The sequence below is a fragment of the Aureobasidium pullulans genome (genome assembly GCF_000721785.1).
Source record: "Aureobasidium pullulans EXF-150 unplaced genomic scaffold scaffold_3, whole genome shotgun sequence".
Lineage (NCBI taxonomy): Eukaryota > Fungi > Ascomycota > Dothideomycetes > Dothideales > Saccotheciaceae > Aureobasidium > Aureobasidium pullulans.
In genome coordinates this window covers 635,709-661,343 of record NW_021941023.1, presented here as the reverse complement: position 1 = coordinate 661,343, position 25,635 = coordinate 635,709, and the positions used below count along the sequence as shown (strand labels likewise).

Here is a 25,635-nt window from a genome sequence, read left to right as displayed (position 1 = left end):
AACGATGAACAGGCAGAAATGTCCTCAAGCGGAGGTTTGTGCTACGGCGAAAGTTGTCCGCGTCAAGGGCCGACCAGGATGGCCTGCAGTTCGGGCATGCAAGCAACCACTCTTGAGATCCGAAACCTGCAAAAAATCGTGTTCTTCGTGCCAAACTTGGAACAAATTGAAAGTGAGAAAAAGGGAGAAAGAGAGAAGGAAACAAGACAACAGAGGCGTGCTCATGTTAGAAGACAGCAAATCAGACGCGGGCGCGTATACCAAAAGCCATGCGTTTTCGGCTGGCGCAATATGTGCCTCTGGTGATGAGCCACCTGTTCGGGAAGCGATCGGGGTGCAGAGCGCCTAGACATTATTGACGGCTTGGGTAGGGGACCTATCGATTTGCAAAGGAGATACAATACTGTGCTTGTTGGCCAGCGAGTACAGGCGAGCGAACTAGAGCTTCGAGGGAGGACAATCCCCTGCGCACACGGCTGGCCGTCATTGCTATTACTGGGCAGGGAGTTCACGCACGAACGAGTCGAGGCATGGGGAACAGGATGCAGAGAGAAGAAGAGAAGGTTGGGTCGAGTGATTGGCCCAAGAAGCCCCCGCTAGAACGTGCCCAACACGCACCTCGACCTTCAAGCTTGTGCATCCTGCTTGATCCAAGCAAGATATATCGATAATTGGGCCAAAATTTCCCATCGTCATACTTTCAAGCGAGTTGCTATCAAATAGGGAGGTCGGAACCGTCTCAACGGTATTCATGGTTCGACGACCTTCACGTCCCTTGCGTTGTCGCTGCAGCATCCAAAGGTCACGTTTTCTCAGTCGTACTAGACCATGCGACAGGGCGTCACGAGCGCGTTCACTCACCGCAGTCCAACATGTGATGAATGGACGTTGCCGGGTCCGGTGTTCCTTGTCATTTGCTTCTGCGGTTGTAGAACCGAAGGAGGACGCATGCGACCAAATCTTACAGAGTGCCTGCATACAGCTTGGAGGGACGTGGAAATGAAGAATTTCGTTTTGTCCCGAGTCATGCCACGCATACCGCTTCAAAGATGGGGGATAAATTGGCTGGGAAGTCAAGCTGATCAACTGCCCAGGATAGGCATTCCGACAGGAGGTGGAAGTGACTCTAGGCAAGTGGCAGACGATAGAGAGGTTGGGAGCAAATGGGATTCGCGCCGTAAGCGCCCCGCTTCATAGATTGCATATGACTGCATATGACTGCGCAACAATTCCGCTACCCTTCTGCCTATCGCAGAAGGGTCTTCTTTGATAAACAAGCTGTCGTCCTCTGCAGGGTCTTCCTGCCAGAAGGCTATCTAGATACAGTAAAGGAAAAAAGGGGATATCTCAAAATTGGCTTTGTCTCGCCAAGGGGTATCAAATGAGAAGGTAAAGAAAAAGCTTTCCATCGCGTAGGACTTCGCAATGCTCCGACCATGCAGGATGCAGCAAACTCCAAAAGGATCAACAGGCAAAGAAAATGGGGTTGGGAAAAAATGATGCAAAGCGAATGCAGAGTGTCCGTGGCACTCTGTTTGGGCCTTGACTCTCAGCTGCGACACGTCTCGACGTGTCGCCAGCACATGAAAGGCCCGGTCGGATGGTCCAGCCAAATGTCTGATGGACGGGCTTAAACGAGTGGACAGCCAGAAGAAATGATGAATATCTTTGGCCAGAAAGAGGTGATTGAAGCCGGAGATGATCCAGGCTTCAGATTGAAGGGTAGATTCGTGATGTCTTGATGGGTATTAGAATCATGAGATGATGCTTATTTCTTCATCATCATGATGGGCTTGCTAGGCACATAGCCGTTACTGAAGCCGAAGCTGTCGTAGCTACCACAGCTGCTGTCGAGGGTGACAAGGCTGGCGTTTGCAGCCATAGGCATGCCACGCTTGGAAGTCATCCATTGCTCAGCGGTCCTGGGTGGCTCAGGTGCCTCGTCGAGGTAGTGAACGTCGTCGTCGCCGAAGAGGTCCTCGTCACTGATGTAGGAGCTGGGAGGGCCTTGGGGGAGTTGAGGGCGGGCAAGCTTCCAGGAGGGGTATGCGGCAGGTCCGTTGGGAGAAGGGCTGCCGGAGAGGAGCGAAGCATCGCTGGTGTTGCGGGGCCTGGTCATGGTAGACGACATGGAAGAGAAACCAATCTGGATTGGCTGGGTAGGGTTCGAAGAACAACTAGGAGTTGTGGATCGGGCGGAAGAGGTAGTAGAGGTCGACATTGTGCAGTGCAGGGCAGCCAGCTTTATACATGTAGAGACGAATTTGAGAGGAGGTGTGGATTGAGGTTGAGAGGAGAGGTGAGAGGCGGCTGCTAAGCGACTGCTATACCGTGATCCAGACGGTATGCGAGGAAGGTGTCAAGTTGTTTGGCGTTGTTCCAGAAACTAGGTGGGGGGTGCTCTGGCCTTCTTGTAGTTCTGAGGGTATCACCCAGTAGATTAACGTTGATAGTTAAGGTACCCGGCAAACAAACAGCTACGTGTTGGCTGAAATCTCCGCACTGTCAAAGAGCGCTAGGAAGGCGCTGCGACCGCCAGATATATTTTGGACCCATCGTCCCGAGATGCTGGTGGGCCTTCCTCGGTCGTCAAGAGTCATAGACGGCCCAGCGGTGTGAGCATCGAATAAGCTACGGTCAGCACGATTAGCCGCTTATGGCCGGTAGACTTGGCGAGCTTGATCCACTTGCGGTTAGTCAACCAGTTCGGCTATGAGTTCGGCTTGCCTATTTCCACAACAAGGCAAAACGCGGCGAGCAGAATCGAGATTTTACGTGAAAATAGGGCCCGGCTTTTACTGCGCCGCCGCTGGGAAAAGGGTCCAGTAGGTTTCGGAAGGGCGGTTTTAGGTCGCGATCTTTTGCTGCATGAAACTTCACATGTGAACGAAGTCTCGAGGAGCTGCTTGTTGTGTTTCTGACTCGCGTTTCAAGCTGGTTGCTACCCTTGTGCCCCTGTAACATGCTCTTCTTGATACGACGCCTAACGTGCAATCTCCTGTTGGGCGATATCAGACAATGGTGGAGTACAGGGCTGGTTGTCGTGCTCTTACAGCCGGCTGGGCGGCATCATCTCCTTCGGAAGATGCAGGGAAATGGCATTGCTTGAGAGGTTGGGATCAACGGGTCAAGTCGGCCAAGCTCCACCTTACTCGTGACGGAGCCTTGTCGGACCAAGACAAATCCGAGGGCATGTCAAGACTTCACATGAAAATGACGACTGTCGTCATAGGGTCCACGCCCTGGTGGATACTCTCCGCAAAATTTGCTGCTTCAAATATCATCAAATGCCATCATGCCGTGGGATCCCAGACACCATCTATTGAGCCTAACACGGGCTGCGGGCCGTGAAAAGCTATCACAACGCAGATTGACGACATTTCTTGATGGTAAACCACGTGAATGCTGGGAGATCAGCATACCAGCACGTTGTTGAGAGAAGTATATTATATCCAGCAGCCACCGGTTGCATTGCGCCAAGTCCTTGATTTGGAGGAAGAGATGACGGTGCGGTAATAGCTCGTGTTCTGCGCGCTTGTATGTACGAGATAGGGAGGTGCACTTGTGTATGCGTTGCAGGCGTTGGAGCAGCGATAGGCCAACTGATAGAAGGCAACCACCAGGCAGTTCGCGCAAGCAAAAGATGTTGAGCACATCAAATGTAACTCTGCACATCTTGAGAAGTCGGACCCATGCCGGAGCTCGGACTAGGAAGTCTAGTAAGATTTAGAGCTTGGCGAATTGTTTGAGGCGAGGTGCTCGAAGAAGGTCGACTCGAGGAGGATGCTCGTATGCTCGTGTCGTGATCCATAACTGGCAACAGCATGATGATTTTAGAAATGATACGGAGTGTGGTGCTTGGCGAGATCTAAGACTTAGATTGCCAACAGTCGGTATGATTGAATTTCAGCACTTGGTTGCCCCATGACCACCAACCACCCACGAGATATCTCGCAAAACACTCGAGGATGCGTTGTTTTGTTGATGTTGACGTTGCGTTGATCGCGAAGCGACTGAACAGGGCTTCCAAGCAAGGCTTGCGAGAATGCAGATCAGGAACTCCGATAATCACTCTCCGCTCAACCTTGGAGCTGTCGGTTAAACTGACGTGTTGATCACTTCTCCTTGGGTCACGTTTGCGCCCGACAAGGAGAATTTCGTACGGTTTCCTCCAAAGAGCGTTCAGAGACGAGACAGGCTCACCTTCGGATGTTGTTTTGATCCACAACCATTCTTCTTCCAACTGCACGTCCCAGCTCTCGAAAAGGCCGTCCTCGCCTAGGACAAGATCTCTGACCGCGGGTTTGTTGGTAATCCAAATGGCAATCACACCTTCGTTGGCCAGGAGAACATCGATGTCCATCTCGAAGATTAGTTGCCTAACATCCCAAACGGTGGGAGAAACCTGGTAGGCCGATCTTCCCGATTTCTCAGTGCGTCTGACAGAGGCATTAGGCCAGGGAGGATCCATGATGATCACGTCAAACTGTCGAGGTGTGTCAAGCTGCCCAGCAATATCTCTTACGGCCATATGGAAGGGTCGTGAGCTGGAGCAATCACCGAGATAGAATGAAGCTCGTGGTGGAACGTAAAACCTGGCAGGAGTTGACATGGAAGTCAAACCGATTTCGAGGATACGAGCAACATCCGACATGTTGTAAAGGTAATTCGGCCAGAGGGATGTTTCAGGTAGGGGTTCACTCCCACGACTTTGTTGATCATCCAACTCTCTCCAGCCAAAAGTATAAGGTTGTATGGGACCGGACGAAAGCTGATGCAGCAAGTCATCTCTGGCTGACTCGGCATCTGACAAAGGGTCATCAGCTTTGCGTTTCTGCGGCACAGTAGGTTCTGATTGTGAGTTGATAGTAGTACGCGGTAGACACCAAGGGCCGGTGTATTCCTCGCGAACCGTGGCTAGAGAAGAAGCTATCATATCGGCATATATGTCATCGTTTTCAGTAGCCATTTTTTGGCGCAGCTTGTCGCGCGCGGCTTCTGATTTTGGCTCATGGTTTGGGTAAGGGGTCTTGAGAGGTGCGCATGAAATGAGAGATGAGGTTGAGTCAAAGAAAGAATTTTGCTGGGCATCGGCAATCGAAGTTGGTATATCAACCAGGGCGACCCTGTCTGTTGAATACAGAATGCATGACGGCGGCGACGATGCGCCCTGAGGCAGATGAGAAGTGTTGAACTGCTTGTCTGGCAAATTATTCGTGGTAGACGGCATTCTTACCACGTTCTCTTGATCTTGAGCCGACATATATCATCAAGCACGAATTTGAGCTGGAAATTATGTATGCGGAGCCAGAATGAGATCAAAACATGTGGACCGTGGAAGCAATCGGCGTCCAGGCAGTCCGGGAACAAGACGAGATGTGCCTGAAGGACCGATACACAGTCGAGTCTGGAAGATGGTGGATGTCGAACTGGGACGTATTTCGCAAGAGATGTTCTCGACAAGTGGACAAAAAGGGCCGGAGAGGTGGAATGGCTTTCGTGCATCTCGGCCGGTCCAGAAAGAAATCAGAAAGTCAGACCTCGGCTCACGATGCGGGCACACCGGGAGCGTTTGGTCAGCGGCTTCTTCTCTCCACACGATTCACGAAAGACTCCCGCATCATCTCTGCATACGTCCATTGTCCATACCTACGCAATTGCACACTCTTCCCTATCCCTCCTCACGTGCCATCTCCCTACGATCCTACGACCCCCCTACCGACGACTAGACAGACCCAGAGCATCTCCAACAAAAGCAGCATCAAGAGCGGCTTCTGCCGAATGACATCTCGGACCCCACACGACAAAGAAAGAAGCCTCTTGGATTGATGCCGGCGAGCCTCGCCATAAGCGGCAACCATGCCACGGAACAAGACACAACAGACGCACGACTCATGACATCCCCATCACCGCCTGCGCAACTGAAAGCGCCCGTGAACAAGCAGAGCTGGGACTATGTCATGCGCAGCGGTCTGGCCGGCGGTATAGCTGGATGCGCCGTACGTCATTCTCAGTCTTGAACTTATTCACTCTTCCCTCTACTCACACCCGCCCAGGCAAAGACAGTGGTAGGCCCGCTAGACCGCGTCAAGATTCTCTTCCAAGCCTCGAGTCCTCAATATGCAAAATACACGGGCTCATGGTTTGGCTTCTTCCGAGCCATGCGTGATATTCAATCCAACGAAGGCACGCGAGGTCTCTTCCGCGGTCACTCTGCCACCTTGCTCCGTATCTTCCCCTACGCCGGTATCAAGTTCCTTGCCTACGAGCAGATCCGCGCCGTCATAATCCCATCCCAAGAGAAAGAGACGCCCATCCGTCGACTACTCAGCGGCAGCTTAGCTGGCACCATCTCTGTCTGCTTTACTTACCCTCTAGAAGTCATTCGCGTGCGACTAGCCTTCGAGACCAAAACACAGCACAAGACTAGCCTGAGAGAAATCTGCAAAACCATCTACCACGAACAACCGCCGCCCGTACGTGCAGCTCCTCAACATCTAGACACGTCCTCCGTTACACGCGCCGCGACCTCGTCCATCTCTGCCACCTCGGCCGCCCTGAACAAAGCAACACCTGCCTCGGGCATGGTGAACTTCTTCCGTGGCTTCACCCCTACCCTCTGGGGCATGCTCCCCTATGCCGGCTGCTCCTTCCTCACTCACGACACAGCCGGCGACTTTATGCGACGTCCGCGCTTAGCAAAATACACTACACTTCCCGAATCACAATCCTCCCAAAAGCGCGACCCCAACAAGGCTGTGCCGCTCAAATACTGGGCTGAACTTGCCACTGGTGGCTTCGCTGGTTTCGTATCACAAACCGTGTCATACCCGCTAGAAGTCATACGAAGACGCATGCAAGTCGGTGGTGTAGTCGGCGATGGCCATCGTCTCGGCATGATGGAAGTCGCTGCACGCATCTACCGTGACACTGGCTTCAAGGGCTTCTTTGTGGGTCTTGGTGTTGGTTACATCAAGGTCATCCCTATGGTTGCCACCAGTTTCTTCGCCTACGAGCGCGCCAAGCTCGCTCTTGGTATCTGATACTGCTTCTCTCCATCTGTTTTCTTGATGATTCCCGTCAAGCCTCATTTTTTGCGCTGACATGTACATTGGCGTTTTGGGGTCATGCGTTTTGCATAAGCGATGTTTTGCAGCATTTGGGTATTTTGTTTCCCCTGGCCCCGTTTTGCCAGGATCATGAGGATGCCGCTGCTTCAAAGATGATCAAAGATCTAGACCTGACACGATATTACAAGCCAAACAAGTTCACACGAAACACCTCGCCCACCTCGTCCTCCCTGTCACCTTGTGTTTCGCCTACATGGCGCCATCGCGTATACACGCAAGAAGAGACGCAAAGACATACGTCTTAAAATCTGGAGAATCGATCTCTACTTTTGCGAAATATGCTGCCTCACGCCGCGCCGGCTATTGCGTCTCTTAACACCGATATACCACTCCACCGTTCCAAGCCTCCAGGCAAAAATATGAAACAGACCGCTCTCAACGCCTATCCCTCCCCCTTTTCGCTTTCATACACCTATCGAGCCCCTAATTTTCCAGAAATCCAGTATCCACAATCACATGTTGAAAGTGCATCAAAAAGTCCATGCACTGACATCAGCCTTTTGAAACGCACCCCAGAAAGCTTACTCTCAGCCTCCAACTCTGCCCTGACCAAAGGAACCTCCTGTGCTTCTCCTGACTAGAGAGACAGCTGCTTCAGAAACCGTCTTCTAGAAGGACTTGAGACTTAGGAATTGAATGTCGATGGATGCTGGATTTGAAACAAAGACTCGGGACGACCGTCAAAAGCCACGCCGAGGCACTCTCCACATTGTTTTGTCTCCGCTTCCCTTGATCGCAAACAATTGGTGAAAGAGATGGCTATTTCGACTTCCCTGATCTTCGAAGTGCAAGCAGTGAGGGCTTGAGATGGTCTAAAGGACTACACCAATCTCACCAGCCTCGGCTTGCGCCTGTGACAGCCACGAAGGTACAAAACTCTTGAATCAACCAGAGGAACATTCACAGGGAGCCTTTGCACGTTGCGCGTTCGATGGACAGCGCTCAGAATTCAAAGAGTGTCACACCTTTCCATGGTTATACCAGGACCATCGGAAGGAGCGGAAAGAGCAAGCCCAACAGCGTGCCTGCCACTAGAGTTGTATTAGTTACGGTAACAAGAATGCATTCTCAGACTCAGCTCGTAGCCTCTGCTCTATCCCATAAGCTCGGAACACCATCTTGATGAGAGAACTGTTTTCTATCACAGTCGTGGATGTCGTGATTAATCCTCGTGTGCTTTGCAATTTGTCCTGACAGATATATTGGAGTGTCGTCATCTCCGCAGGTCTCCAAAGAAGGCCCCTAAAGATGACTGGAGGGTGGTAAAGCAGCTTGTCGACTTCTCACATACCAGTCCTTCTGCGCATCATGAACACCGCCAACAATAGCTTGCACTCATCCCGCACATTAACAGATCCTGCAGCACAAACACCAATCACTCAGGCACCACAATCCAAAGAACTTGCGTTGACGATAATCTCTGTGATCTTATTTTCATAACGTCATCCTCATACCAAGCATATCATGTATACCATGCAGCATCGCTGGTTGTCTTGTTCCTCAATCTCTTTACTCCTTCTTGCTCTGAGCACCCTCCTTCTCCATACCCTCACAACCAGAAAGCTTTCCGGCCACCTCTTCAACCTTGCCGTAGCCATCGGTGGCGGGGTCGCGGTTTTGGCTTGCCGACTTCATGGCGTCAATGCCGCCTTGCTTGTCGGTCTCGCCGCTTTGCTGCCATGCTGCGTTGCCGGTTACGCTGCCGATGACTCCCTGGGAAAGATGTCAGTAAGGGGGGGATTGGAGAGGTGGGCAGGGAAGGAAGAGTTTACCTCTGCTGCGCCCTTGACGTATTGAGCGTGGCCGCCGATGAGAGAGGGTTGCTGGGTGTTGTCCGACATTTTGTGTTTGTGTGATGTGTGGTGTTTTGATGTAACTGTAGAGATATGTCTTGTGCTTGGATCTGTTTGCAAACGTGTATGAGAGAAGGTAAGATGCCCATGGTCATCGTTTATTGATATATCGAATCGATGAAGCGTCATCGACGTCATCGTTGTGTCGCGCCACTGCTCGGTCTTTATGCAAGCATTCCTTGCTTGTGCAAGACACAGCATAAGACATAAAACACAAAGCTCTGCCCTTTTTATTCACTCCCTTTTTCTTCGCAATCTCGCATTCTTTCCACTTTTCGCACTAATTATTTCTTGGTACTATTAGAACGGATGCATCGGAGTTTAACATGGAGCAAATCACCGGAATAGCGGATATGCTTATATAAAAAGCGCAAATGATTAAAGATGAGGTAAGTCTGTGTCGTTCTTGAAGAAGGAGCAATCTTTCCATTTTCTTCATATCAGTCCAGGAAGGAACTACCCAGGAATTCTCACCAAGATGAAATGCGACACATTGGCAAGAAGAGCCATCCTCTTCGTCGCTTTCATCGCAGCGACCACCATCCTCTATGGACTCACCACCAGACTCTTATTCACAGCTCCTAATTACGATGACGTGAGCATTGACCCAGAAGGAGGAAGCTACTACGACTATGGTTCCAAAGTCGCTGCTGCTGTCTGGAAAGGAGCTGGCCAGTGGATAGGCATGTCAAGCGATGGCACAATCGAGACGACAATGAGCCATGAAGACATGATGGTCAAGTCGAAAGAGCAGGGAGAGGACTCTACGCCTACGCAAAGTGGTGCACTGAATCCGGAGGAGACTTTCGCTGCTATTGCGAATCAAGACAACAAGTCAAGGGAACGACGACTCCGGTCTCGTCGTGCATATTCCAAGATGAACCGAGGTCGACGTTGATCATTCACCGGCCACCCTAGAATGCACGCCAGAATAATACACATCATGCGTCAAGTCAGGCCAAGTTCTTGGTCGTACTGTCACATCAGCCAACGATCAGCTTGCCCGCCACGATTGTACGACATGATCGAACTTCGAGTACATCCTCCGATCTTATCCATCCGTACGGCGCAGCGAGCGTTCAACTCCAAAAAGAACAGCCCACACAACTGCAGTCGACAGGAAATAGATTGTACGAGGGGAGCAGATCAAGACATAAATTCGACCGACCTGCCAAATCCAAGCCGCCGAAAGAGTACGAAGACCGCGGCCAAGCAAAGAAAACCAACGCTCAGTCATACACAGTCCATCTCATCTCGAAGAGCTCTCTGAGTCATCCATATTGTCCACATCAATCAAGATGCCTCGCGAGCCGCCTCAACACCCAAGGCACCAACACGAAGCCCTGGTCATCGATTCGTCAAATCCACCGAAAAGCCCTCAATCTACCGTGGCCCCCACCCACAACCACCCAACCAACCAGACATTTCCACGTCCCTCACAAGCAAAAAAGCCGTGGTGGTGTAGTGGTAGCATACCCGTCGTTAAGTTTGGGCACGTGAGCATTCCTTTCATTTCAAGCGTGGTCCCGATGAACACGGGTGGTCGCAGGTTCGAATCCTGCCCATGGTGCTTATCTTTTTCTTTCTTTTTGGTCCTCGAAATAAAGGATGTAGGGGGTTTGTGTCGTAGTTCTGCGTTTACGTTTGCATTCAGTCTCGCGTCTTTGTATATTTCTACATCCGACTGGTCATGAGTTTGTGATGGCTGTTTCTTCTTATGCCATCGCTGTCGCCCAGATCCAGCGAATATGTTTGGCATCCCACCCGATCCATGTCACTCATATTATTTTCAACCCTTTTTTCAAACACTCACGGAGCCTGCGCAGCCACGTAATGTATCTCTGAACAACGATTTCGAACTACCAAGACACCGACCGCAAGAATCCAATTCTACGTTTGCCCATGCTAAGCACTTGCACATGACGATGTATCTGCGACATGATATCTTCGACGAGTGATGTAGATGAATGTGGAGACAGTGATTTTAATCTTAGTGCCGTGCGTATAAAAATCAGCGAATAGTTTTATCAAGACTACATCAGCCATGATGGCTTGGTGGAAAGAAACCATCACCAAGATAGTGAGAAATTGCTTGTAAGCGCCATATCTATACATGAGTTCATACTGATTATTGGGGAGCGAGGGCACATTGATAGCGTTAAAGCAGGCGTGCAAAGCCAACGATCAAGGAGAACCGAAATATGGGGGGGCAAAAAAAGTAGATATTGACCGCCAGGAAATCATTCAATGATGTTGGGAAGGGGAAAAAGGCATAAAAGCAGCAACATGAACAGTCGTGATCGTTGGCAGATAATTTCAGGTATCCTATCGAGCCCTTTCGTACCTTTCACGTATTCGATGCATCCGAGCCTCCTTGAGGTCTGGGTCTATCTCTTCATCGATGTCCACATCCAAATGCCTTTTTGTTGGGGTAAACTTTCCACCACTTAGGCGACGATTAAATCGTACACACAGGTCTTTCAAGCGCGGAGCAAGGGCTCGTAGCAGTCGTGCATAACTTCCAGCTTCGGCGTGACGGAAGCCCCAAATCTCCTTGTCATCGTGATCTTTGGCTTGCCCGAAATGAAGGGTATGCAGTTTAGGAAACAACGGTGCCTTAGAGGCATGCCAGGTACTCAGGTCGTGTTCCCACAGGAGCTCGCATTTTTCCAGCAATGGACAGCTTCTCGCAAGAGATTCCACAGCGACGAAAGTCAGTACCTTGCCGACTGGAGGAAATACAAGATGTCGAAGTTGTGGTAGCTTCGAGACCAGTTGCTCAAAGTGTTGATCGGTAAGCCAATCGCACCAGCCAGCGGCCGGTCTCATACGGCCAAGACGAAGACTCTCTAGATTAGAGAGCTTTGAAAGGTGGTCAAGGTCCGCTGCAGAGAATACTGTGTCGCCACTAAACCCAAGCTCGAGGTGAACGATGGCCGGTAGGTGGCTAAGGGCCGGGCAAACAATTTGATGATTGGTATGGACGACAAGTCTTAAGTCGACCAAATTGCCCGTAACACTGGACAGAAGGGATGCCACCAGACCCGAAGAAGGTATTATGGACAACTTTCTGAGCTTTTGGAAACATGGTGAGCCTGGCGACCTGCGAGAGCACCGTTCTTCGTACTGCTCGAAAGCCTCTTCCTCTAACCATTCATTAATGTAGAGTTCTTCGAGCGAAACATAGTTGGAAAGGATGATCAACATATTTGCGCTGACCAGACTGGTTTCTTCCAAGTGTACTTTGCGTAACTTTGTGCACTTTCGAAGGGAGTTGTCAAATGCGCTCCTGAAGTCGAATGCATCCAGATTCGCGAGGGTCAATTCTTCTAGATTTTCTGGAAAATCAATCCGAGGGCCCAAAATCTCTTGGATGTCCGGTAAGGATTCCAAATGGAGACGTCGTAAAGATTTGAGACTCTGTAAAACTTTCGAAAATCGACTATCATCGAGTTTAGGCGTGTTGCAGTCCGATATTGTCAAGCTTTGCAGTTTAGGGCAACACATCTCCACCAGGTCCAAGATATTCGCGTGGAGTTCGAAGTCTTGGAAGCCCAAGGTATGTAGCCCTGGTTGGAGAAGTGACCGAAGCTGAATGTCAGTCGATCTACAATTGCAGAACAGCACTTCTTCGAGCAATTGGAATTCGAGCCTATCTGAGACCTCCTCGCGGATACAACGGTCTAATGTGAAGTTGTGAATCATACTGGCATGATATTGTTGTCGGTCGAACGTCAACACTTTGCTCAACATCGATTGCTTTGACTTGTACCATAGCATCTGGACACAACAGTTGTACCAGACCTTGCTGACTAGTATTGCAGAAGAGAGCGATGCTTTGTCCCCAGCGAGGTAACCGAAGATGTCGTGTTGAAGTTCAGGTGGCAGAATATCAAAGCCAGACGTGCCTCGATAATGTGTAGAAAGTGCCATGTCGAGGAGCCTTTACCGCCAAGTTTCGAGTGAAGAGTGTCTTGGTTGGTGGCACGGTTGGAGTGCGCGCGTCCGTTAGTTTTCGTTGGAAGAGAGCAGGAATCGAGGCTTGATCGAGGTTCAAAGACGAGCTCAGTCGAGCGGGGCGCGGTCAAGTCAGAAGCGTTAAGGACAACGCGTCTGCGCTTCGGGGTAGAGGAGTGAAGACAGACTGTCAGACGGTTCAGAGTTCACAGACCAGCGAGATCTTCGAACTTAAGATTGTGATAAAGGTCTGGTCAATGATCAAGGGTGCATGTCAATGTTGATGTGTGTTGAGTCGAAGGCAGAAGCATATTGTTTGGAAGCTTCGATGGGGACGTACGAATGACGGCTTGGCGGCTCTAGGCTGTTGCCTACTCCAGATGAGAACGCGATGATGGCAACGTGAGCCTCTGTTGACATCAGCGTCGGGATGTGGAGGAAGCGCGATGCAGATCTTCAATCACTAGAATCAAATACAAAAGCTCGAAGGACTTTGATGGTAAAAATGAATAGTTCGGTATGGATTATGATTAAAGTACCAAGAGTACATTGACCTTCCGTGGTGGTATATTGCAAGAAGAAAAGACAACAGAGATACGAAAAAAGATAATAAAAGGCTTCGTCGAAACATCATACACATTCTTCCTTTTCACACTCAACACTCTTACAGAGCGAGGACGGCGGCGGCCAAAAGACCAGCGGCACCGGCACCAACCTTGGCGGCGGCACCAGAGTATGAGGCAGGCTTAGAGGAGGTGGGAGCAGCGCTGCCACCCATGGTAGAGTTGGAAGATGCAGTGGAGCCAGCCATGGTGGAGTTGGACTTGGCGGGCTTCATGGTGGCAGGGTAGGCGGCGCAGGTGGCCATGGGGGCGAGGAGGCAGGTCTCGTCCTGGCAGATGCTCTGGAGCTGAGCACCCTGGGCAGGGATGACAGTGGTGGGGGGAGCGCAGCGGACGTTGAAGATGGTGTTGAGGGCCTTGCCGACAACAGCGACATCATCGGCGGTGACACCGAAAGAGGTGGCAGCGAGGGCAACTTGCTGGATGAAGTAGCCGACCTCTGCAGCAGAGAGGTCCATGAATCTGTGGACAGCGGCCTGAGAGCCGAAGCCAGCGTAGCTGGGGAAGCCGGTGGCAGAGCAGCCAAGGAGAGCACCGAAGTACTGGTACAAGTGGGTCATGAGCTTGTACTGGTTGGATGAAGTGCCGTTGGAAGGCATGTTCATGGTGAGAGGGACGGCACCACCATCGTCAAGGAAGTTGATGGAGACACCGGAGCTGCCACCACGGTTGGAGGAGGCAAGACCACCGTTGAAGTAAGGAAGGAGGTTGACCTCAGTTCCGTTGTAGGTACCCTTGGCCAAGATACCGGGGACAGCGTTCATGTTGGGCTTGGTGTAGTTACCAATGACAACAGTGTTGACGAGAAGGGTCAACAGGGTCAATTGGTTGGCACCAGTGTTCTCCTTGAGGAGAGCAGTAGTGTACTTGTCACAGATGGATGCGTTCTGGGCAAAAGCAGGAGCAGCAACGGCAGCAAGGCCGGCAACGAAAGTGGAGGGACGCATGGTGATTGGAGTTGGAGTATGTGGTCGACGAAAGAATGAACGAGCGTGGGATGAGAGAGAAGAAAGGAATAAAGGCGGATTGTCTCGAGCTTATGTGGTTCTTCATTCCATGAGAAGTTTGTGGTCATTCCAAATCGGGCGCTTCCCCTTGGTCGGAGGAAATAAGACACACCAACGTCAATGGCGCATGAATAAAGAACAGGAATGACATGCGGGAGAGCAACCATCCGCATTCATGAAACCACTGAAGCCGTTCGTTCCTCCAACGTGGAGACTGTATTGACACTTGCCAAACAATAGCTACAGCTCTTCCTTGCTTTACCCATACAATGAACACTCACACATATCTTTTTCGCATTCTTGAGGTCGTCGTGGAGTTCGCATTGTTGCGAGGCTGTGTTGTTGAAGTCGGGAATAAACTCCAGGGACCTGACATGCTCCCCTGCGTGACTGAACGTCGATCTTGAGGATCTTGAACAGATCAGGAACGTGGGCGCATGTTGCGGGAAATTTCTGAAAACGGTCATGAAGCCAAAATCCAATGATTTCGACTTACCAACCAATCAAAACGACGACATTACAATGGATGTCGTTCGAAGAGGACGTGCAGTGTGGAGTAATTAGTTGGGGTACCAAGCCTCGAGATAAGCGTAAAAGTAGCGCGACTGTAGCGCAACGTTCAAGGTGCTAGACCATTCAAGCGAGCATTCCTCAGGAGAAAACAGGTGGGAAAGTGGGAAATTGGAGTGCTTGAAGAATGCCAGATTGGTATTTTGCCCGCTTGTAACCCGCACCCGTTATGATGAACCGTCCCAAAACAACGCCAATGATTGCAACCAGACCGAAAACAACCAAGCCTTCTCGTACTCAGGCTGATACTGGGCAGACTAAAACATGATCAGATGACGCCGAACCTTCGAAGGGCAATCAATCTATTTGGTCGTGAAGCCGCTCTTCTTTTGCAACCAGGTCTCCATGTTCATCATCTGCGGGTGGATTGAACGGAGGTTTGAGATGTCGGCCTTGTATCCGTCAGAGGCAAACCAACCGATCATGTGGCCCAGCTCAGCAACCATGTAGGTCAAGACCGAGCCAAGACCCCAGAAGGTTGTACCTGCAGGAGAGCCGGTTGCGTTCTCGAAAGCCTTTGAGATTTGGGGGAAGGTGAGTTCGTCGCCAGCCAGACCGCGGGCCTTGTGGTTCCATTCCTCGGGGTGGGTGAAGGCCTGTGCTGCGAAGAAGCCAATGTCCGCGGTAGCGACCCATTGCAGAGGCTTGGTGTCGCCAAGGTGATTGTGGAGGGCGGTCAGGAAGACCTTGGTAGGGAAGCCCGGTTGCAGGTTGTCCATGAATGCGACGGGTCTGAGGATAGTCCAGCCCATGCTTTGTGCCTTGTCACGCAGGTGGATCTCAATCAACTGCTTGGTTTGGAAATGGGGGATAGGGGTTGCGTTGTCCCAGCTGGCCTCATCACCGCCACGCTCAACGCTGCTGTAGACAAAGTGCTTGACGCCGTTCTTGACGCTCTCGTCAATAAGATCAGTACCCTGCTTGACTTCACCCTCGAAGGTTACGCCCTTGCCCATTGAGATCTGCACTGAGTAGACACCCCAAATTGGTTGCTGGGCGACTTTGTTGGCGGCTTGGAACAGAGCGGGCACATCGTCGAGGTTGCCTTCTACGAGCTTAATGTTGGATGCTCTTCCGGCAAGCTTCTTTGCGCTACCGCTGTTGGCATCTCTGGTCACAGCCAGAATGGTGAAGTCGGAAGCATTGGGCAGCTCGAGTAGAGAGTCGATGACTGAGCCACCCTGCTTGCCAGTGGCGCCGGTGATAAGAAGTACGCGAGACATGATTATGTTCGAGTGAAAAAGGTGTAATCAGGGAGCAAGAGATGCAAAGGCAGAGAAGGAGGCAGAAACAGCAGCTACGGCGAAGGACATGGCTGCAGTACCCTTATCACATGGTTGCTCCAAGCTCAAGCTCGAAGACATCAAGCTCATCATCGTACATTCTATTCAACGGACATGTCGCGGAGGGTTGGATGGTGGATGCAGATTCCGAAGGGCGCGTCTTGATTTCCTCCGACGCCGAGAGGCTTTTTCGAGCGGCTTTGGTGACGATCATCGGATCCCCAACTCGTCCTTGATTCCTTGCAAGCAGCGTCAGCGTCCTCCTTCACGCCTGTCGCTCCATGCGCATTACGCATGCTACTGTACATGTCTGTGTAGTGCAAGATGCAGCGCTTCGGAGAATTAAGCGCTGATCATGGATGCCGTAAATACTCTCGTGTCACTGACCTGGTAGAAATCATGCCGTGCTGGTGCTCCCATCCCATCGTCGACGTCCTCTGACAATACTCTTTATCGCCATACATATTCGCGACAAGTCTTTGTGCAAAGTCTCAAGTCATCACCATCACAAAATGGCCTCGGAAGACAGATCAACACGGCTGAACACGGCCTATTCGCTACTCGACGCATACGGCTCCCTCTCGCCAGACGCCATCCTCTCCCATCTCGATGAGAGCTGCACACACCAAGCTCTGCCCGAGTCGCTGGGTATGCCGCCTCGCTCAAAGGAAGAATTCAGAGGCCATGCCCAAGGCATTACCTCCATCTTCACCACCTTCGCCATGATCCCGCAAAACGTCTACGAGGACGAAGACAACAATGCCGTAGTCATCCACGCAAAAATGGACGGTCAGCTGAACAAGCCCGGCATGGGTCAATGGAAGAACGAATGCATAATGTTGCTGCGCTTCACCGAAGACGGCTCCAAGATCACCCAAATCAGGGAGTTTGTCGACAGCGCAAAAGCCATGGAGATGCGCAACAAAGTCAAGCCCAAGAACTTCGACTCGCATGGTGGAAGTCTCTTTTCCACTGTCGGTTGGGTTGTGTCCACCACTGTACCGGTCGCCTTGGCCGGCGCCGCTGTTCTTTTCTTCACAGGAAGGCGCGACTTGCTTCGCCTGAGATAAGGAAGGCGGCCGTATGCCAATGCTTACGATACATGTAATCCCTCCGAATGTCTACAATACATGTTGCCTTGTCTACCTTGTGTGTGTCCAGGGCTGTGCCGCGTTAGTGATACATCTATTCAAGCGACCATCGCACAATCTCCTTGCATGCTTGGATTGTTCCAGAGCTACAGTCATGCTTGCATACATCTCGTGGCCATGCGTGAATTTCAGCTTGGTGGGTGCACTGGATGAAGTGCTTATGTCGATACATCCAAGCCAAGCCAAGGCATCCTCTAGCAAAGCAATTTGGCCCAGAGACTCGCACCGGCACTGCGCGAACCATCACAGATCGTCAATCCGAGATACTTGCCTACGATCGTCTCCCACAACGTCCGCGAGGTAACCAACGAGAAATCCACAAACTGCGCCAGATTCCCTTGCATAATCAAATAGATTTCCATAACGTTTTCCGGCCCCCTTTTGAAACACGATTGCATCCATTCCCCCCTTCCAAACACCACCAACCCAGAACTTCGTAATCTACTCTTGCATATGCTTTGTTCATCTAGACATCTGCACCGGCTCTCCTCTCTGAATACCGAAGGTTGGGACGAAGTGACGCGTCGATCTTGCCTGTTAATATATCTCTACCCCAGAAAATATGTCGTCAAGACTTGCTCAACCCGCCGGCCGGAGTTGGTTCGTTGATGGGACAGGGGTAGATCCCTGCCGGGTTGTCCAACCTCACTTCATGCTCCAACCACACGGTCGCCTGCGTTAGATAAACAATCCTCTGGGATTTTTGAGTAAAAGATTGCGGCCGTACTACCAACAGCTCGTACGGCTGCTGTGCAAATTTGTTGGTTGGGAGAAAAGTGTGTGAATGAACAAATACATTGATATCTATCTCGCCCTGGCAAAAGAAAACTCTTTGCTCATGTAGTAAACAAAACGAACAAGATTGCTGTGGTGGAAGAAATCACACAAAAGGGGGTAATCAGAAACAGATAGAAGCAAGAAACAAGAAAGGCAGGAAAAAGGAAGAACAAAACAACAACATTACTGCGCCGCCTGGCCAAGAATCTTGACATACGACTGCTTTGCCTCTCCATAACACAACATGGTCCACCCGGGTAGATCGAGCCGGACATGTTTGCCTTAGATCGTGATGTCCTCAAACTTTTGCGTCTGTCCGAGTGCTGCGGCCTTAGCATACGCAGCCCGCTCCTCGAGATCCTTAGCTTCGGACATCTTCCACTCGCGAATGACGTCGGCCTTGCGTGCTTCGCTGCGAGGCTCGAATGCCATCTCGAATGGGTCGGGTTTAACGATGAGCAATGAGTTGCACTTGTCGGTGGGGACCTCGATCTCTCGGCCGGTGGCAGGGTCGACCTTGCGCTTGAGGTTGTACGCCCACGCTAGTGCACCACAAGCCACAATGAGCTCGTCCTGCGTCAATGACATGCCGAGACACTGTCTTTGTCCAAAGCCGAAGGACGTCATGCCCTTGATGTTGGGGTGTTGTGTCAGGGGCTCCTGGAAAGTTGGCCAGCCGGCCTCAAGCCAGCGTTCTGGGCGGTAGTTCTCTGGGTCGGGATACTTGACAGGGTTGAGGAGGAAAGCGCTAGATATCAAGGTCAACACTCGGAAAGCCAATGAGAGCACTGACAAAACTTACTAGTCGAGGGGTAGAATGCGAACGCCCTTGGGGATGAAGTAACCGCGGTAGTAGTCGTCCTGCTCGGCCTCGTGTGCGACACCGGTAGGGACGTTGGGACGCCAGCGCATAGATTCCTTGATGCAAGCGCGGAGAGTAGGAAGCTTAGGGAAGTCCTCAATGCTGGGCATACGTCCTTCGAGTTGTTCGTCAATCTCCTTCTGAACCTTCTGAAGCCATTCGGGGTTGTGAACCATGGCGACAAGGAAGTAGTTCAGAGGTCCGGCAACAGTAAAGATACCGACAAGCGCGAGCATACCAAGAACGGAAGATGCTTCGTAGTCGCCAGAGAGGTTGTTGGTCTTTTCGGTCTCGAGGAACTGCTTTGTGAAACTCCAGCGAGCAGTACCTGCCTTCATTTGGGTCTTTACACGGACAAGGTTCTCCATCCACCAGCGTTGTTGTTCATCATGACGCTTGTGCTCAGCCCTCTTCCATGGGTTGATCATTTCAGGAAGCTTCCAGAGAGGTGTGAGGATGTTAGTGATAGGACCGGCGGGAGACATCTGAGTAAGAAGGCCCCAAGCACTACCAATACAGTACTCGCTCAGGCTTGGGTCATCCCAGTTCAGCGTGCACATGATCTTAGATGCCATGTCCTCAAGAGTGTAGTTGAAGTTGTCAGGGTTTTCGAGCAGACGGAACATCCATCGCTTGACTTCATGTTGCATGACACCATAGTAGCCAGCGTTGGTGGCTTGTGTCAGGTAGCCATGTGTGAAGCGACGTTGCCTGGCCCAGTATTCTATAGCATGTTAGTCAATGAAGAGTTTTGTGATGGAAGAATGTGCCTTACGGTTCTTGCCCATCAAGGGAAGGTATTCCATGGAGCCATGAGTACTCTTGGAATCAAAGAGAGAAGGAACAGCAGGTCTGTCGGAGTTGTACTTTGCCTTCTTGACAAGAAGTTCTTCGGCAATCTTCTCATCAGAGACGATGATGAACGACGTGCCAAGCATCTCGGTGTAGTAGATTGGGCCATGGATATCTGCGAACTCCTTGAACTTGATCCACATCTTCTGAATAGGCATGTCGTGAATGCGTCCAATGATCGGTAGCAACTTGGGCCCAGGCAATTGGTGGTCTGCCTCGGCCTTCTTTGGACGCCGTGCATTGTTCAGGATGGAGATGGCCACAAAGGCCACCAGGGCGATGCCGACGGCTGCTAACGTGAGGGGTTGCATTTTGGCTTACAATGAGAAGAACAGAAAGAAGAGCAGAGAGCGGGAGGACAGAGATGTTAACTCAAGAACCAACAGACGATCGAGACTCAAACGTGCCGTGAGCATGACAATATGCCAGAGTCTAATCTCATGTGGTAATGATGGGTCGATCTACGATCAGACACCTCGGAAAGGTTCCAGCAGGGGGGCTTCAAGTGTAGGGCATGCAAGCCCAAGAATCGTCGCTGCACGATGATTCATGAGATCTGCTCGCTCTCGAGCGAGCGCACACCCAGCACACGGCCGCAAGGCTGGTCCCATGAATCGCAGCAAACCACCGGCCTCGTTGCTGACAGAGATCAGCATGGCTATCTGAGAACCAGAGAAGAACAAAGAACTCGAAAAAGGCTGTCCTCTCACCAACATGTTGGTCAGATTCTGGAAGTCTATCGCAGCATGCTGATGAGATGCTCATGCAACCACGATGAATACGAGAGACGATTGGTTGAAAAGGTGAGCAACTTTTACCATAGTGCATGATGCGTTGCATGGATGGCCTGCGGTTACGTTGACACATACCAAAACACAGTTAGACCTTTGTCGAAACTGCAAGGCTGGCGACTAGCCAAGGCACGCCGATCGAAGGGTGAAGCTTGACTGGGATACCGACGCTACGAAGGCTCTACCCGCAGCGAACAAGTCACCACCGACGTGCGGCACAACTCAATCTGCTCGGTTATCTGGGACCAAGCAGGGCTCCTCATGCAGCCTCACGATCGAATCATCATGTCCCATAGGAAGTGTGGGGGGCGACATATGTGGGTAGCACAGTCAGAATCAACAATAGCAGCCTTACACCGCGTTCTCGTGGACGCAGCAGTGTAACGGGAGTGAAGGTACCGGGTCCGGAATGGAAACATTGTGGTATGATACTTCACAGAGACCGTAGCGACGTTGCGAGTCCGAGACCGATCTAAGAACAGCAGCGAACGAGTTGTCGATCAGGAACGTGTGACTGGCGGATGGTCTTTCGGAGTTGCTAGGATGGTGTGTAGGCCGTGAAGAGCAGCGATGAGCAGTGCTTCCTGCTCCCTGGACAGAAAGACGTCGTCGTGTCTAGCTCGGCCCGCGCCGATGCACAGACAAAAAGCGCAGGGGTTATTCAGCAAGGGATCTCTTTGCCCAGAAACTTGTTGGGGGCGGGGAGGCTTGAGAGGCGTTTGGAGTGGCAGCTCTTGGTTGCTTGGGTGGCTTTTTCCCCGGTCGCAAAGCCAAATGTCACCGTCATGGGCAGCAACAGCACTAGCAAGGCATGTGAGAACGATGATCAATGTCCATCATGCTCGTCATGAAGCTCTTCCGTCGGACTCTCTTGGAGACCCGAAACCACTGTCACGCCTCTCCGGCATGATCAAACCACCGACCAGCGACAATCTCGTGCCTGCATTGGGAGCGTCGGAGATTTTGAGCGCGAGCAGAACTACACAAAAACATGGGCAGTTCCTGCTGAAAAGATGCATCTCCTCTCGTTTCACCTGAATCAATTCTCCGAACTGTCATCAACATGACGACCAAGATGGAACACAAACCTCTGGGTTCTTACCCTGACTCTGGCATCGACGTTCTCATTGTCGGTACCGGTCTTGCAGGTCTGACTGCTGCTCTCGAATGTATTCGCAAGGGTCACAATGTCAGAGTCCTCGAGCGCAATGCCACAATCAACACCGCTGGAGACATGTACTTCATGGGTCTCAGCGCTACTAGATTCTTCAACCACTGGCCTGAGATGAAGAAGGAATACGACTCGATTGGTCTTCATGATGCCTGGATCGAGACCTTCCAGCACTCTGGTCAGCAAATGATCAAGCCTCTCAAGGTCGCCGACCGCCTGAAGGCTCAGGGTCTCGACCCTGGCACTCCCCCCGGTACTTTCCAGATGCGTCCCCTTGTCTACAAGATGTTCGTCAACCAGGTTGAGTCTCTCGGTGTCAAGGTCGAATTCGGTCGTCGTGTCGTCGACTACTACGAGGATGCCGAAACCAACAAGGCCGGCGTTCTTTGCGACGACGGCAAGAAGTATGAGGCTGATGTTGTCATCGCTGCCGACGGTGTCGGTTCCAAGTCTCAGAAGCTTGTCGGTGGTCAGGTCAGAGCTGTCTCCTCCGGCAGAGCCATGTGGAGAGCTGCTTTCCCCATTGAGCACCTTGACAAGGATCCTGAGGTCAAGGAGTTCTTCTCTCTCATTAACGGCGAGAACCCCATTGTTCGTACTTGGCTCGGTCCCGGCACCTACGCCCTTACCCTTACCCGCCCTGACACCATGATTTGGATCATGAACCACGATGCCACCGGTAGCGAGGCTGAGTCATGGAGCAACACTATTGATTACGAGGAGGTTCTCGAGGGCATGGACAAGGTCCCCGGACCGAACAAGTGGGCACCCATCTTCAAGAGGCTCGTGAAGTGCACACCACCAGACACTATCATCAACTTCGAACTTTTGTGGAGAAACCCTCAGCCCACTTGGCTGTCTCCCAACGCTCGTGTCGTCCAGATTGGTGACGCTGCTCACTCTTTCTTGCCTGCCTCCGGAAACGGTGCCACTCAAGCCATTGAGGACGCCATCACTATCGCTTCTTGCCTACAGCTTGCCGGCAAGGACAAGATTGATGAGGCTCTTCGCGCCCACGTCAGAGTTCGGTAAGTGATCTATGCCATGTTCTTTTTTTTCGAATAGCTTTCTGACTTTTACAGTTTCATCCGCAACTCATGCGCACAGAAGCTCGGCTTCAGTAACGCAGAGCTCCTCCAGGACACCGACTGGGAGAAGGTCAAGCTCAATCCTCGCATGGCTGCTCCCAAGCTCCCCAAGTGGGTCTGGAGTCACGACCCCGAGCACTACATGCACTCCAACTACGACAACATTGTTGACGGCATGAAGAAGGGTATTAGACACGAGGATGACGAGCGTGTCCCTCCTAACTACCCTCCTGGTTACCGTTACGAGCCATGGAACATCGACGAGATTATGGACGCCATGAGAAACGGCAGGCCCGTCGAGCTTGGCGCCGGTGACTGGGACTAGACGTCTCGAAAACTTCTGCAGGTCCACGTGAAAATGCGTGGCCGCTGTATTGACACGAGCGTTAACGAGGGTCTGTTTTTAATAAAGCGAAGCATGGGGACTGAAGATTGTTATCATTACAGCAACTAGCACCCGGGCGTTATATATCATGAATTTACTATCTAATTTCATTTCAATTCGTCTCCCCTTCAAGCTTGATTCATGCATCTAACCCCTTGCCGAGCACTTCCCATGCAGAAGCTGCTTTCAGTATGTCCATCTCATGCCACCTCTTGGCAACGAGCTGCATACCAACCGGAAGCTTGCCTGCTCCGTCACTCGTCTCTGACCAACCACATGGCATACTCATTCCGGGATGTCCTGAGCAGTTGAAGGGTGAAGTATTCAGAGTCACACCCACAGCCTTTTGTGCAATCTCCATTACACTAGTGTAATTGCAGTGCTTTCCTGCAACAGTGGGAGTCGTCGGAGTAATCAGAATATCAATCTTCTCGAACACCTTGTCATACTCAGCGCGCAGCTGATGGACGAGCATATGAGCCTTGCGTGTAAGCGAAGGTCCAAATTTGGTTTCCATGTGCTCGGCGTTGAGCACGACATTGATGACAGCCGGGTTCTTGTAGACCAACTTGTCATAGAACGTCTGATCAGTCGGGTTCGGCTCGAGCCCTGGCAAAGGATGGCTGAGAAGATCAGAAGCCCTGTTCTCGAAGAATCGGGGAATAGCCTCACGACCTGCAACGGTCCAAATCGATGGACCAAGCAGATGCAGTGGCACCGAGACCTCGTGGACCTCCGCCCCGAGCTTACCAAATCTCTCCGCTGCGGCCCTGACGATCGCGGCCACGTCGGTGTTCAAGCCGGCGATCTCCCATGCTTCTTTGAGGATGCCGATCCGGAGGCCTTTTGCCGCTGCTGATGCAGTCCACTCGCCGGCTTCCTTCTTCGCTGCCTGCCACTCTGCAAGGAGTCCGGTGTAATCTGGTACAGCTTGACGCAGAGGCGTTTCGGGGGTTTGACGCGGATCGATACCGTCATAGCCTGCGATGACGCCGAGTAACAGTGCGATGTCCTCAATCGATCTCGCCATGGGTCCCGTAGAATCGATCATCGGAAGGATAGACACTATGCCAGTGTAGGGAACCAGTCCTGTTGTAGGCTTCAATCCATAGAAACCACCGAAAGATGCTGGTGCACGAATTGAACCTCCCTGGTCTCCGCCGATCGCCATGTCGACACCTTCCTCACTAAGTGCGCTGGTTTCGAAAGATAGCCCCTTCTTCTCACTCCACTCTTTGACATCCTTGGCCGAGACTAATGAAGCACAGCCGGAACTGCTGCCTCCAGTCATGTAACCTGCTGCCCATGCGTTGTGTACAGGACCAGTTTCTGATGAGACGGAAGTAGGGAACAAGCTGAAGTTTTCGCACACTGCTGTTCCAGTGATGGTGCCTGAAGCCTCGAGAATCCGCTTAACCACGATTGCATCGATTTCACTGATAGCATGCTTTCCACCTTTGAACAGCTCCGGAGCCGTGCCGAGACGTAATGGTGCTCCTGCAACACTGACATTGTCCTTCATGGCGAGAGTCTTGCCAGCAAGTGCCTTGCTCGTCGGAGAAGATGCCTTGAGGTTTGTCTAACGATTGTTTCAGAAATTGCTCAAACATGATACAGAGCACAAGATACACACCTTGTGCGACCAAGCATTCAAGGGATTCTCTTCTGAAGACGGTCTGGACCATTTGCGCTCTCCTCCTTCCACGGCCGTTGGCTCGAGTCTAGGATCGATATACTCTGGGAGAGCCGCTACAGCCGATGCGACAGCATCAAAACTGTTTTGCAGCAGCAAGAAGTCCGTCTCATCCTGACTTCCGACAGGAATCGAAAAGCCTCTAGCCTTCGCAGCGGTATGCAGTTCCTCTTTGGTGACCGTGGGCCTGGCAAGTTAGATTCGCTGTCTCTGTCTGCTCACGTGTGGGAGAATCTTACAAGCTACCCTCTGCAAGCGATACGATAGACATTTTGGTGTGAGTGTTTTCTCGAGCAAATACTGAGAAGAGCACTCATCTTGAGAGACAGATTGTTGGGGGTGCTACATTGATCTACGGCCAAAGTGGTGGCCGGTCGGGTAGATAGGTCGGTCGTACCTGCCACTTTTGTCGAAGGAAGCTGGCCGAGATCGGCGCTTTTCG

General features: G+C 51.6%; 13 protein-coding genes across 13 annotated transcripts; 4 read left to right on the top strand and 9 right to left on the bottom strand.

Moving 5' to 3' along the window:
- Positions 1 to 420: 420 nt before the first annotated feature.
- Positions 421 to 1,442, bottom strand: M438DRAFT_386814 (uncharacterized protein). Its single transcript, XM_029908994.1, has one exon. The coding sequence runs from the start codon at positions 976 to 978 to the stop codon at positions 493 to 495; it is 486 nt and encodes a 161-aa protein (XP_029763821.1). The 5' UTR covers positions 979 to 1,442; the 3' UTR covers positions 421 to 492.
- Positions 1,443 to 1,768: 326 nt separating this feature from the next.
- Positions 1,769 to 2,221, bottom strand: M438DRAFT_372002 (uncharacterized protein; the record flags this gene model as incomplete). The annotated part of the gene is made up of 1 exon (XM_029908321.1): positions 1,769 to 2,221. The coding sequence occupies one exon, from the start codon at positions 2,219 to 2,221 to the stop codon at positions 1,769 to 1,771; it is 453 nt and encodes a 150-aa protein (XP_029763820.1).
- A 1,647-nt stretch (positions 2,222 to 3,868) lies between these two features.
- M438DRAFT_362495 (MT-A70-domain-containing protein) lies at positions 3,869 to 5,230 on the bottom strand (the record flags this gene model as incomplete). The annotated part of the gene is made up of 1 exon (XM_029907587.1): positions 3,869 to 5,230. The coding sequence occupies one exon, from the start codon at positions 5,228 to 5,230 to the stop codon at positions 3,869 to 3,871; it is 1,362 nt and encodes a 453-aa protein (XP_029763819.1).
- Positions 5,231 to 5,894: 664 nt separating this feature from the next.
- M438DRAFT_332122 (mitochondrial carrier) lies at positions 5,895 to 7,043 on the top strand (the record flags this gene model as incomplete). Its single annotated transcript, XM_029903466.1, has 2 exons — positions 5,895 to 5,999; positions 6,057 to 7,043. 2 exons carry the CDS (start codon positions 5,895 to 5,897, stop codon positions 7,041 to 7,043), a joined length of 1,092 nt encoding a protein of 363 aa, XP_029763818.1.
- Positions 7,044 to 8,639: 1,596 nt separating this feature from the next.
- Positions 8,640 to 9,030, bottom strand: M438DRAFT_312394 (uncharacterized protein; the record flags this gene model as incomplete). Its single annotated transcript, XM_029902513.1, has 2 exons — positions 8,903 to 9,030; positions 8,640 to 8,843 (listed from the first exon to the last, which is right to left on the bottom strand). Exons 1-2 carry the CDS (start codon positions 8,969 to 8,971, stop codon positions 8,640 to 8,642), a joined length of 273 nt encoding a protein of 90 aa, XP_029763817.1. The 5' UTR covers positions 8,972 to 9,030.
- Positions 9,031 to 9,455: 425 nt separating this feature from the next.
- Positions 9,456 to 9,881, top strand: M438DRAFT_266254 (uncharacterized protein; the record flags this gene model as incomplete). Its single annotated transcript, XM_029900091.1, has 1 exon — positions 9,456 to 9,881. A coding segment is annotated over one exon (426 nt), but the record flags the coding sequence as incomplete, so codon positions are not given.
- A 1,201-nt stretch (positions 9,882 to 11,082) lies between these two features.
- On the bottom strand, positions 11,083 to 13,220 carry M438DRAFT_342766 (uncharacterized protein). Its single transcript, XM_029904839.1, has one exon. The coding sequence runs from the start codon at positions 12,914 to 12,916 to the stop codon at positions 11,309 to 11,311; it is 1,608 nt and encodes a 535-aa protein (XP_029763815.1). The 5' UTR covers positions 12,917 to 13,220; the 3' UTR covers positions 11,083 to 11,308.
- A 384-nt stretch (positions 13,221 to 13,604) lies between these two features.
- M438DRAFT_332119 (uncharacterized protein) lies at positions 13,605 to 14,510 on the bottom strand (the record flags this gene model as incomplete). The annotated part of the gene is made up of 1 exon (XM_029903465.1): positions 13,605 to 14,510. The coding sequence occupies one exon, from the start codon at positions 14,508 to 14,510 to the stop codon at positions 13,605 to 13,607; it is 906 nt and encodes a 301-aa protein (XP_029763814.1).
- A 932-nt stretch (positions 14,511 to 15,442) lies between these two features.
- On the bottom strand, positions 15,443 to 16,363 carry M438DRAFT_267191 (NAD(P)-binding protein; the record flags this gene model as incomplete). The annotated part of the gene is made up of 1 exon (XM_029900163.1): positions 15,443 to 16,363. The coding sequence occupies one exon, from the start codon at positions 16,361 to 16,363 to the stop codon at positions 15,443 to 15,445; it is 921 nt and encodes a 306-aa protein (XP_029763813.1).
- A 337-nt stretch (positions 16,364 to 16,700) lies between these two features.
- M438DRAFT_362489 (uncharacterized protein) lies at positions 16,701 to 17,984 on the top strand. Its single transcript, XM_029907586.1, has one exon. The coding sequence runs from the start codon at positions 16,936 to 16,938 to the stop codon at positions 17,491 to 17,493; it is 558 nt and encodes a 185-aa protein (XP_029763812.1). The 5' UTR covers positions 16,701 to 16,935; the 3' UTR covers positions 17,494 to 17,984.
- Positions 17,985 to 18,633: 649 nt separating this feature from the next.
- M438DRAFT_352426 (cytochrome P450) lies at positions 18,634 to 20,376 on the bottom strand (the record flags this gene model as incomplete). The annotated part of the gene is made up of 3 exons (XM_029906790.1): positions 18,634 to 19,099; positions 19,154 to 19,937; positions 19,989 to 20,376. The coding sequence occupies 3 exons, from the start codon at positions 20,374 to 20,376 to the stop codon at positions 18,634 to 18,636; spliced, it is 1,638 nt and encodes a 545-aa protein (XP_029763811.1).
- Positions 20,377 to 21,931: 1,555 nt separating this feature from the next.
- Positions 21,932 to 23,456, top strand: M438DRAFT_394710 (monooxygenase; the record flags this gene model as incomplete). The annotated part of the gene is made up of 2 exons (XM_029909171.1): positions 21,932 to 23,055; positions 23,110 to 23,456. The coding sequence occupies 2 exons, from the start codon at positions 21,932 to 21,934 to the stop codon at positions 23,438 to 23,440; spliced, it is 1,455 nt and encodes a 484-aa protein (XP_029763810.1). The 3' UTR covers positions 23,441 to 23,456.
- A 70-nt stretch (positions 23,457 to 23,526) lies between these two features.
- M438DRAFT_342761 (amidase signature enzyme) lies at positions 23,527 to 25,557 on the bottom strand. The gene is made up of 3 exons (XM_029904838.1): positions 25,433 to 25,557; positions 25,134 to 25,380; positions 23,527 to 25,079 (listed from the first exon to the last, which is right to left on the bottom strand). The coding sequence occupies exons 1-3, from the start codon at positions 25,462 to 25,464 to the stop codon at positions 23,640 to 23,642; spliced, it is 1,719 nt and encodes a 572-aa protein (XP_029763809.1). The 5' UTR covers positions 25,465 to 25,557; the 3' UTR covers positions 23,527 to 23,639.
- Between the last annotated feature and the right edge of the window lie 78 nt (positions 25,558 to 25,635).

Coding starts and splice junctions, on each gene's coding strand:
- M438DRAFT_386814 (XM_029908994.1), bottom strand. CDS start 978: ATGCAGGCACTCTGTAAGATTTGGTCGCATGCGTCCTCCTTCGGTTCT.
- M438DRAFT_342766 (XM_029904839.1), bottom strand. CDS start 12,916: ATGGCACTTTCTACACATTATCGAGGCACGTCTGGCTTTGATATTCTG.
- M438DRAFT_362489 (XM_029907586.1), top strand. CDS start 16,936: ATGGCCTCGGAAGACAGATCAACACGGCTGAACACGGCCTATTCGCTA.
- M438DRAFT_342761 (XM_029904838.1), bottom strand. CDS start 25,464: ATGTCTATCGTATCGCTTGCAGAGGGTAGCTT. Junction 25,381..25,432: donor TCGCTTGCAGAGGGTAGCTT/GTAAGATTCTCC, acceptor CTAACTTGCCAG/GCCCACGGTCACCAAAGAGG. Junction 25,080..25,133: donor TGAATGCTTGGTCGCACAAG/GTGTGTATCTTG, acceptor AACAATCGTTAG/ACAAACCTCAAGGCATCTTC.